An 11,974-nucleotide genomic window follows, 5' to 3' on the forward strand; every position below is an offset into this window, starting at 1 on the left:
ACATGCGCGGTGGCGCCCCGGTGTCCACCCATTCATAGAGTCGGGAGGCCGCGCATGCGCAGAAGGAGCCGCTGCCCTCCCATTCATAAAATAGCCATTTTCCCAGGCAGCGGCGGCTGCAGCACCGCGGAGCCGCTGACAGCCGCTCCTGGTCCCTTCCCGCAGCCCCGGCGGCTCCTGCCAGGATTTTCCCAGGTCCGGCCCCCCTCGTCCGGCTCGGATTTAGGATTAACTCGCCTATGGAGAGATGGTCTTAACTGAATTATTTAAAGTAAGTGCGAGATCTGTGTTTTCCAGAAAATGTTAAATATTTTTTTGAATAGAAAAGATAAAGCCTGCTCCCTGAGGGGAAATCTTGCGGTTTTTTCTAGATGTGTTTGTCTAGTCCCCTAAAGATCAGTAATCATAAGCATATTGCTGACTATGACTTTTCTAACAGCAGTTATCTATAATTATATGTAGTGGATAGCTGCCTGGTGCTTCATGACCTAAAGGACACTTTGCATTCTGAAGAAATATCCTGTTTCTGGCAGAATTTGCATTTGTGTTCCTGTGTTTCTTATTTATACCTCTTTTCTGTGTTCTTTCATCAACATCTGCATTTGGTGTACGTATATGGCAGGCAGGTTTCACCATGCTTGCGTCGGGTTTCTTTGCAGGGTTTTATAGAAGAATAAGGCTCCTCTTTCTGTTGATGGGATGTCTTCTCCTTCATCCCTTCTTCCTTCCCCAAAAAAGGAGCGTAAATATATGGTCACCTGGGCTGACAAATAAGAATGGGATATTTTTTGCTTTAGAATGTGAAAACTGGTTATACGCATTTCCTCTTGTTTCCGAAGCCCTATGTCTTGTTAGTGTCAAGTAGTTCTGAGCCGTCTCCATAATAGGACACTTCAGAGATCAGCTACTGGTGTGTCAGATCTTTCCTGCATGACCTTTGCTCTTTAGCATTTTATTTCATACACTGTCTTTTTTTTCTTTTCTTTTTTTTTTTTTTTTTGGCCTCAGTGCCTTATTCCATCACTGTTCTGTTCCCTGTCTTGCTGTACACTTGGTTGCTTCAGTTTTAAATCTGAATGGGTTATATATTTTAAAGGCTAGATAAGTGATAAAAATGTGTACCTAGAATGATTTCATAAAGGTATATGAAATATATTATATATGGAGGACAAACCTGTCTTGGCTGCTCTTCTCTACCAACTGCGTAGCAAAGATAAGCTAGGATTTTATTTTCTGGTACCAGTCCTGGCGTCACAGGAGAAAGACAAGCCTAGAGACGACATGTTCTGAAAATTCATTATCAGAAGGGTAATGGAAAAAACAGAAAGGGGCATAGAAAAGCCACAAAGGTCTTAGAGGAAAGCAGGACTGGAAATGCAGACCCTGGAAATAGCAGTGCAAATGGATATCAGCAATAATCACAGGAGGAAAAGGCTTCACTCTTTTTCTTGAAGTGACCAAGGGTCTGATTTTTTAATTTAAATCTTTTATAGCCCCAAGTTTTTCTTTCAAGGGTAAAGGGGAGAGAGAGTAAAGGAAAAGTATCACTGAATTATCCAGAGTAGAAAAAGCATTTTCTAGATTCTTAAAACTTCTTCAGCTGCTACCTTTCTTCCATACCATGCTAAGGGTACAGTGTGACAAAAAAATCAGCTCAGAAACTGCTGTTTAATTAGGTAAAGAGAAACCCAACTTTCCCAATATTAAGGCTTCCCCCCTCTCTCTTTATTTTGGATTAAAGAACAAAGCTACAGTTTGTGCACTGAATCACAATGATCCTGATGACTGGCTTCCCCCTTCTCCATATAAAAATGAATGATAGCAGGAGGGGGGGTTGTTCTCAGTTATTGGAACCCTGCTGGGGATGTCTCATTGATAAATGTGCCATTTTCCATGGGCTACTGTGTCTTCTGTTGCTAGAAGGGACCCTATATTGGTATTATAAAATTAAAAGGACTATTTCTGAATGCTGCAGTCCTTTTGAAATTCTCCATGAGGTATGTGCAGGGGAGAAGTTATTCTGCTCCTGAAACAGCAAAACAAAAGCTGTTTTCATGGAATCATGACTAATTCTCAAATCATACTGGGATATGCAACATCTCAAAAAGCAATCCTCTCCCTTCCCCTAAAAAAATCCTGCTATCAGACTTCAGTGAAATAAAATTCACAACCCTTGCAATGCTACAACAATAATTATTTCACAGTTCTGATAGTTTTCCAATTATTAATCATAGAAACAAAAAATTAATTAATCATATTGCTAAACAATTTTCCCAGTTCAGCCAAGTACTCAAAACTGTCTTTTTATATGCAAACAGTTGTATAAATATTGTTTGGTTTTTATTCTTTTTAAATGCAATACAATGTATTTCCTTAAGAAAACATAAAATCCTTCTAATATGGCTATCCTTTAGTACCATTGGCTTAAGAGATCACATCTGAGCTTAGTTTTTTGACCTTAAAATAAATGTTCTTATCCAATAAAAAGCCTTGACTGAGAAATTTGAGTCCCTAGAGATCTGAACATTAGTGGGCCAAAATGTGCTTTATTCACTTGCACCATAAGAACAGGCTTTAGCTGGACAGAGACAGCTTCTTGGAAGTCTACAGGTCTCATTTCTCGGCTTCTGAATTTCCACACTCTGGCAAGAATTTAGCGTCTGATTTTAAAAATGGCAGGTTTCCCTAATAAGCTTTCTAATGTTTTTTTCCTTATTGCTCGTACAGAAAATTCCAGCTGTCCTTAGATAGAGAATGCTGCTAAGGAGGAGAAATACCAATATTTTGTTAATATTAATACACACTTTACGGAAAAGAGATTTTAAAAAAAAAAAAGCATTTACAGCTTGACTCAAAATTCAGACAGCCTAACTCAGTCTTAACGTTATATGTGATTCTTAATCACACATTAAAAACATATGCTTACTGAAAGGTCTCCTTTAAGTTCCAGTGCAGTTAAAAGCTTTTATTGAACCTTTTGACTTCCAGCAGTAGCAGCGTGTCCCTTGTCACTGCTGGGAGGTCTGGACAAGAGGATGTCCTTAATTCCAAACAAAGGCAATGGCAGAATTTGTTCCTTTATCATCAGCTCTTCCTCCGCTGGGGCGGCTCCTTCTCTGGTCCATTGGCCCTGGCCAGCGGGTCCCCCCTGGTCCCAGCTCCCTCCCCAGCTGTCCCACTTGGGGCATGTTCTCTTTGGAGCCCTAGAGATCTTTGCAAGTACTTTTTGATAGCAAGGAGAGCTCCTACCCCAGATAACCCAGCTGTGTTTTCAGCGCATGTCCTGCGTATTTCCCTCTTTTCCCAGCGGCTCTAGGGAGGAGCTGGAAAGGGCTGGTGGGTCCAGGCTGGGTTTGTGCACATCCCCAGAGCGCGGGATGCAGCTGCGATCCACACCTTCTAGATAAGGTTTTCTAGACTGAGTAACAAAACCACCACAGGAGAAACAATAGTCATGATTGTTCCAAAAGCAGTGGTAAATCAGAGGAATTTTGCACTGGTTGCCATCGATTCTGCATGGTGTTGACTTGCACAGGCCTTGGCTTACGTGGCCTCCCTTGACAGCGTACTGCTTCAAAGTGTATTGTTTTCAACTATCATAATTTGTATTCAGAGTTACCTGTAAAGATTCTATTGCTTGCTTTGTTTTCTTCCTGTTGTCCTATATTTTCAGAGTGTCATGTGTCCCATATAGCAAAGAAAACAGGCAAATCCTGCAGTACCTTTACTGCAACTGTTACTACCCATATGTTAATCTTAATGGGGTGATTGTCACATCTCTTTCAGAGACTGTAATTCAGCTTTTGCGTGACTAATGACAGGTCTAGTGTCATAGTAACCAAGAGGAGGTGAGACCCAGGTGTTAGGCGACAGGATTGGGAGGTCTCTGCTCTGTCCGCTCCCCATCACTGACCCACAGCAGAACTCCAGGCGAGCGGTTCAGGCCCGGCTGCAGCCCCAGGCGCGGCTCCCGCTGCACCGGCCAGGGCTGGCCCTTCCATCTTGCTGGGGTAATTTTTCCATCCCTTCTTCACAAAAGCCTGTGATGCTTCAATACTTGGAAAATTCTTGGAAACCAGTGATAAAAAATTCTTTTTGAAAATTCAAGTTTGGTTTGCTCTGCTAGGAATGCTTCTCTAGTGTATGGTAAGAAGGCAGAAGGCGGCTCTTCCCATATCATTAATTACTCTCCATCCCACCTAGCAGCACTATAAACGTCACAGGTGTCCTAATGCTGGCCACCACCACTGTAGCACTGGGCAGCACCGCACCCACTGTGTGTCCAGCAGCTCCCGGCGTTGTAGGGCGCAAGGGAAGGGGCCACCAGTGACCTTACGGAACATGCCCAGGACAATTCCGCACCAGCAATCCCAGCAGCAAGCTTGGTCTGCTGAGGCAAACGGCTCTTCTCCAACACCAGTGCTGTTCAGACATGATGGAAGGGACAGGATGCTCATGAGGGGTAATCAAGGCATAATTCATTAGGGGGAGGTAAAGTGACCCCTGATCTGGTACTTGCAGCTTACAAGTGATAGAAGGAGTTGGTGGTGGTCATGCTGGTTGTCTCTCTGTCAGCAAACACACTCCAGGCACCATATTTGGGACTTTTCTGCACAGGTTCAGATGGCTGCACAGCAGCATCTCACGTTGAAATGTTCTGCATCTCCCAGAAATGGGTTGGGCAAACCTGTGATACCTCGTACCTGGAGCAGGGCGGAGAGGAGGCGGGTAGTGTCAGCACATTTTCCCATTTTCCTGGTGACTCCCCCAAGACTAGGGGCACTGGGATCCTTCAGTCACACCAGCGCTTCCCAGCACCAGGATTTCTGTGATTCTGTGATTTGCGGGATTCCTTCCACACATGACTGAATTCTGGACTCTAAGTTCCTTATTCTTATTATTCTTTTGTCACCACACACATCTAGAATGCTGTTAAACATGGGAGAAAGAACTCATTAAAATTATTCGCTAATAGATAACTGAGACAGTTATAAACATTATATATGTCTGTGCTCATTAAATATTGAAGTCAAGATCCATTTTGTTTTTCAGTAAGTGGAAGACAAGTTATTTAACTCTACTTTGAAAATAAAGATACTAGGACTGTATTGCTTCAAAAATTGTTCTGAAGATATTAATGAGAATGAGCTTTCCTGGGGGCTTATATGACTTTCTCGCAGAATTGTTCACAAGGGTGTAGCTTTCCATAAAACTAGGTAGGCAAGTCCAAAATCCTATTAAAACATACAATCACTTTTGATTTCATTTCATATGACTAAAGAATCTTACAAGACTTCCAACTCTGAAATAATACCTAAACACTTTAAAATAACAGTTGGTTTCCTCCAACTTTAAGACTTGTAATTATCTAGTACAATAGTAATTTTAAATTGGCAATATCTTGATGAAGAGGTGAAATGAGCACTGCAGCAGATTTGTGAACTTGACTTTTGAATCCAATTTTACTCCCTGGATGGCATGGGGGAAGAAATTTTCTCTACTTGGAAGTTTGTCGACATTTCTGCCTTGAAAAGAACCTCATTTTTTCACCTACCTCTAAAGAATTAAAAAGTCCCAATGTAAGAACATACTCATGAATTTTTCTTCCTATTCCCTACCTTCAGAAAATTGCCTGTACAACTGCAACCGGTGAATTTGCACCCACATTAATGCTATAATATATCTGTAATTACCGATGATCAAATATTAGCTGATTTTGTTTACAAGAGTTCTGTATGGCATTTTTTCCTCAATTAAAATGCAATTTGCAGTCAGACTGGATTACTGCAGGGGACAACAAAGGCACTACATAAAGTTTTGTAGCTTTTGCAAAGTTATGGTTCTAAAGTATCTTAAATCTACTGCTTTATTATCCCTTCTATTTTTCTTTTAATCTACAATTTTATTTAAATAACACACTTTGTTACATTAAAACTGTTCAGTTTGAGCAATTAATTCAGTATCTGCAGACAGTACCCAACTGCTGCTGCCAAAAAGAGAAGATCTGTTCACAACACCCGCATCACAAACCTCAGTCCTTCCTTATCACAGCAGATGAGCCCTATGAGCAGAAATGTTCTTTCTTCAGGGGTTTGACATTTGCAGCTCATCTTTAGTGGCCGCTCCACTCTCGGTCACCCAGGGTGGCTTCGGGCACCCTGGGTAAAGGGGGGAAGGGGGAGATGGAGCGCCCAGCCTCTGCTTCTTGCCTTCCCCCCAGCCAAAGGGGCTCACATTTGTCACCGCTTCTGCCAGGGCTGCTTCAGGCAGACAGGGGCCAGTTCCGCCGGCCAGATGCCGATTTAGGTCCCTTCACCATCTGAGCCACCACCAGCAACTACAAGGCCCAGGTGACCTCCTGAGCCCCACCTTGCTCAGGTGCACAGGCCTTGGGAGCCAAGGCAAGAGCCCCGAGGTCACACCCCCTCAGCTCTTGGCCTTTTTCAAAGGCTTCAGTTCCGCCAGCTCACCCCAAACACTAACGTTAATGGGACATGTGGCTGGAACAGGAGCTGCAGCTTCTGAGATACCAGTGTTGCTGCTCAAGGCAATGTCATCCTTGCTGAAAAGCACCATGATGGGCTCCTGGTGGGGAGGTGAAGAAGGGGAGCTGAAGAAGGGCGTGATGTCCCACTTTGGGAGTGGGAACAAGCTTTCTTGCTGCTGAGCAGATGTCTTGCCTCCTGAGTGTTTCCAGGAGTACCTCGTATCCTTATATCTGCCTGCAAACCAACCGTGTTTGAAAGGATGACTTGCTTGTATTGTTCCAGTCATCCTGGTCGGAGCTGCATTTGTCCCTCTGGGGAACACGTCAACCAAAAAAGACCAAGATCTGATGCCTTTGAGGGTCTTCAAGGGAGGTGACCAGGATCCACGCACGTACCCAGGCAGGCACAGCTCAGTCTGGCTTCTTGACTTGCTTCTGCTCCAGCACAAGTCCTTCACCTGAGACCTTCACTGGGTTCCTCTTCTCTGCCATGAGAGATGATGGTCTGTGCATGAACACAGCAACCCAGGACCCTTTGCTGAAATCTTGCTTTTTGTGGGATGCAGACATTCAACTTGAAGCAGGAATAGCTCAGGGAAAGATGTGCTTGAGGCACATGCCAGTGGAAGCACAGAGACACAAAAACTGAAGCAACCGCACCATAAAACGTCATCGTTGTTGTCATCTGGGCAGATCCCAAGGGAGGAGAGCCTCCTTGCAGAACAAACGCCACCCAGCTCACTGTGCTTCGGCACTGGAGATGCTTGACCTGGATCTGTCACCAGCAATCTTAGTGCGCTGCTGAAACTTCTGACGACAAGACCATCGGTAGCAATGCAGTCACAGTCCTTGGAAAATTCCACAGATATCAGAAATTTGTGTCTCTTAAGAGCAGCTGGAAAGGTGAGAGCAGTTAACTGTGGAAAGCCTCTGCTCAGGAGTGAGGAGGCAGGGCAGAAGTTGAAGGACCGTGTGTAGCACTAGCACCAAAAACTGGTGGGGGTGTATCTGTGGTGTTTGAAACGTGATCTTCAGCAAGAGAGACATTGTCTCCAGAGCAGGGATCTGGGAATTAGGAGACCGGGGTCCTGCTTGGTTGTCTTCACTCCAGAGGTTTTATCCATGTAGATCCTTGTGCCCAAATATCTGCAGGGTCTTTGAGTTTGCCACGTCAGGGCTCCTGTTCCCCTTGCTCTGCAGAAACAGTGCAACTTGAAACTGTATTATAATCAAAATAGATGATGAATAATTTTCAACATTAACTATTCTAAAGTGTGGCATTTAGTCCAGGGTTCATCTCCTTTCTGTGATAACTAACTCTGAAATCCTCATTAACATTATCTCGGTTGAGCCATGTTTTAAGGTCTGCCTGCATATGGTCCTGTCTGTGTACCAGGGGGTTGGGTGTTTTAAGAGGGCCTGTAGCTATAATCCTTCTCCAAATCAATTTGATGACATAACTTCCGTGTGATATCGTCGCTAGTTCTGGACCATTGCAGACTGCGATTACAGAGCTAATCTAGAGCCTAAACGCCAGCTCCTGGGTGCTGCGGTGCCACCAGTGATTCAGGATGCCCCCGAGGTGCCTCCCTGGCTCAGAGCTGCCGTGCGGGACAATCAGCAGCAGGTCAGCCCCTCCGCATCGACCGAGACAGCAGATGCTGCCTTAGGGCTAAAGGGCTCTCCTGACACATGGTGCACCTTAAAATAAATAATGAACCACAGACCCAGTTTAAACCTACCATGAATGGAGCAAACTCTGGAGACTTGATATCAAGTGGGAATCAATTCAGGCGAGAACACAGAGCTCTGTGCTAGAGGTTGTTTATAAATGACAGCGAGGCAATGAAGGCAGTGCTGCCGGTGACATGAGGGACCAGACAGATCAGCTTGTAACATCACTCAGCGTGCCACCATTTCCTCCAGCTACCTTCCATCTAATCTCAGCTCTGCTGCGCTCACTCCTGCCAGCCAGAACAGCTGCATCTCTCCTTAAAAAAACCCCACAACTGTGAAATCAGAGTCTTCCTGCAAACCTACCACCTAGCCAATAGAGAACTGACCGCTTTGCCAAACCCTGACTTGCAGCAAGTACTTTTTATATCATGACACTGGATTCTGATATACAAAAGAAAATCGATTTTTTTTTTTCCCTCCACATGCCCCATAGTTGTCAGAATCATTGCTTCTCTTTATTTTTAAATACCGTAAATAGAAATAGGTGCTTTAAAAACTCTCTTGTTTTTCAAGTCAGGATGTCAACGAGCTATGAATAATGAAATAAAACAGTTTCAAATGAACAGCTAAGACCCAGCAGAGAACTTTAACTAGTGAAGAGTAACAGCATCAGGACTGCATTGCAATAATCATCATTACTGCCAGATAAAGCACTTCTTCGTGCTCGTCCTGTGCCATGGACAAGCAGCCGGCGGGCAGGACGCAGTGCCAGCGTGCGGAGGGGCCGAACGGCCCACGCTGCTGCGCCGGCCTCAGCCCCCCGCGCCAGCCCTCGCTCCTGCCGATCGCGGGAGAACCGCCAGGTTTTCAGCCCCGCAAATGCCAAGTGATCTATCAAAGCAATGATTTACAAATATAATAGTGGACTCTAGTAACCTTTTCTCAGTCGGTAAAAATGCGGTTCCCATTCTCCTTCCCAAAATGCATAATGAGTTCATGCTGCAATCTTTGTAGCATTGTGTTAAATTTGGGGGGGGAGGTGTACATGGACTCTCACACACACTTCTCACGTGTGACTTGGTTATACTTGGATGCAGTTTTTTCCCTGACTTTTTTTCAAACTGCTGTAATATTAAAATCCTTCATGCTCTTGGAAAAGGTTAATTTGTTTGTCTGAACACAAACAACTGGCAGTGCCTTAAGCTGTTCACTGTTTCCTTTTTCTTGATGCCAGAAGCTTATCCCCTCCTGCAACTTGCTCCAAAGCTTTACCCACCACTTCTTTAAACTGATCTCCAACATTATATTATTTATGAATAAAGGTCACCCTGCGAGGAAATGGCACATCCACTAGAAAACAATGTGCACTTTCTAAATTTGAACCAAGTTGTTTCCGTTCTTTGATTTAAGTTTAGTTACTTCCTGTGGTTTCTTGTCCTACGCCGCTGCTGAATCTCTGGATCGGCTCCAGGATAAATTGCACTCTTTCAATGAAATTAGAAACTGTGGCAATAGACGGCTTAGCTAGTTTAGCTAGTAAATGGCACTTAAACTAAATATTAGCCCACTTAGTGTTTTGAAGAGGAGTGCCTAATTACCTGTGTGAGGTGACAGATGAGCCTGACCCATCCCTTCTCACACCGGTTTGTGACCAGACGAGCTGCTGAGCCAAGAACTTCCACCTCCCGCGGGAGGGCTGAGAGCAGCCTTGGAAACCAGCGTGTCCCGCTGGGGACGGGACATGTCCTCCCCGAGCCAAGCCACCCTCCCCAGGCAGACTCCGGCTTAGCCAGGACAAGCGCTCAGCCCCGCGCTCCAAAGCCTCTTTGTACCAGGCCAGTGCTCCCGTGAGCCACTATTTTGCATCAGGTTTTTTAGGGATTGGTGTCAATTGGGGAAAATCCTCAAATCTTAGATAAGTCATTTCAGACAGTTTGCTGACAAAAATACGCGTGAATATACAGCAGTAACCCTAAGATGTGCTTTCCCTCAGTAAAAGTGGTGAATGGGCACTTCAGGAGCCTGCAGTAACTACCCATCCCAGGGCTGGAGGAGCGCGATGTGACCAAGGTTAGGGAGAGGGACACAGCAGCAGAGGAGGAGTGAGGCACTTCGTACCTGAGCAAGTGCTCTGACTCCCTTGGACCCACGTTTACCTTATAAGACCTTCTGCATAACAACCAGCCTCAGCAAAGAGCCCTGTTTTGGGCTGAGGTTGCGGCATAACTCAATAACGATGCACTCTTTCTCTCCCCTGCCCCTTTTATTTCTCCTTTTCTTCCCGCAGGATACTTAAGAGCAGATTTTTCACCATTTATCAGACTGCTTTATCCATGGAGCCCCGGGTTCCCCACAACATCACCGTTGTCCCCAACTCTGTGATGGTCCAGCCCTTGCTGGACAGCCGGATCCCATATGGGCGGCTGCAGCATCCACTCACCATCCTGCCGATCGACCAAATGAAGACAACTCACATAGAGAACGACTACACCGACAACCCCACCGCTTCCCAGCTGGCAGCCCAGAAGCGTCCCCGAGGCCCCCAGGAACTGGTCTTGACCAACCAGCACCTGCAACACTGTGAGCAGGATGTCACCCACCCCTGGATTTCCTTCAGCGGGCGCCCCAGCTCCATCAGCAGCAGCAGCAGCACATCTTCAGACCAAAGGCTCTTGGACCACATGGCCCCAGTGCCCATGGCGGAGCAGTCCTCCCCGCGAGCGGTTCGCATCCAGCCCAAGGTGATTAACTGCAAACCCCTGGACCTGAAGGGACCTGTGTCTCAGGAACTGGACAAGCACTTTCTGCTGTGTGAAGCCTGTGGGAAATGCAAGTGCAAGGAGTGCGCGCTGCCCCGGACTCTGCCCTCGTGCTGGGTGTGCAACCAAGAGTGCCTCTGCTCAGCACAGAACCTGGTCAACTACTCCACCTGCATGTGTCTCGTCAAGGGCGTCTTCTACCACTGCACCAACGAGGACGACGAGGGCACGTGTGCCGACCACCCCTGCTCCTGCTCCCACTCCAACTGCTGCGCCCGCTGGTCCTTCATGAGCGCGCTGTCCCTGGTGCTCCCCTGCTTGCTCTGCTACCTGCCGGCCACCGGCTGCGTCAAGCTGGCCCAGAGATGCTACGACCAAGTGAGCCGGCCTGGGTGCCGATGCAAAAACACAAACAGCGTCATTTGCAAGGCGTTGCCGGAGAGCAAAGCAAGCAGGCCAGAAAAGCCCTTTTGATAGTTTGGGAGGACGGGGAGTGGGAGGACGCTCAGGGGGGTGGGAGGGTGGCACTGGCTCTTTTTAGTAACCTGTGTTCTGAGAATAACATTAGCCTTTTGCCTTTGGAGAAAGCAGAAGCAACCATTTCCACAAACTGAAGCACTTTGGGTTTTTCAGGGTTTTGGAACTGGTCAGAATTTAAATAGATGGGGCCAAAGGAGTAATCCTAATAATGTAGAGTGAAGACTGAAAACCTATGTAGATCCTGAAGTACAGCTGCTTAAAACCTCCTGGTCCAGCCAGACGGCTGCTCACCATGCCTGCATACCACAAGAACCATTAACTGCTCGCTTGGCAGGCACAGCCGCACAAGCAGTACCCACTCCCAGCTGCAAAAAGCTGCATTGGCTTCTTATTCAGGGTGGGCTTCTTGTTTTCACTTTCTGTCCAAATCCTGATTTGCTACCAGCAGCCTGTTCAAGGTGATGGGTTAATTCCCTCTGCCCTCCTTTCCCACTCCATTAGAAGGGCCAGTTGCACACAAAGTACATGTTTCTCAGAAGCTTTCTGTGTCCCTCAAAGATTTCGAACCAGA

The 11,974-nt window shown here is 46.1% G+C and overlaps 1 protein-coding gene across 1 annotated transcript; it reads left to right on the forward strand.

Annotated features, from left to right (window-relative positions):
- Positions 1 to 156: 156 nt before the first annotated feature.
- Positions 157 to 11,397, forward strand: SPRY4 (sprouty RTK signaling antagonist 4). Its single transcript, XM_065644333.1, has 2 exons — positions 157 to 271; positions 10,452 to 11,397. The coding sequence occupies exon 2, from the start codon at positions 10,498 to 10,500 to the stop codon at positions 11,395 to 11,397; it is 900 nt and encodes a 299-aa protein (XP_065500405.1). The 5' UTR covers positions 157 to 271; positions 10,452 to 10,497.
- Positions 11,398 to 11,974: the final 577 nt, after the last annotated feature.

The sequence above is a fragment of the Caloenas nicobarica genome, chromosome 13, assembly GCF_036013445.1.
Source record: "Caloenas nicobarica isolate bCalNic1 chromosome 13, bCalNic1.hap1, whole genome shotgun sequence".
In the NCBI taxonomy this organism is placed as follows: domain Eukaryota; kingdom Metazoa; phylum Chordata; class Aves; order Columbiformes; family Columbidae; genus Caloenas; species Caloenas nicobarica.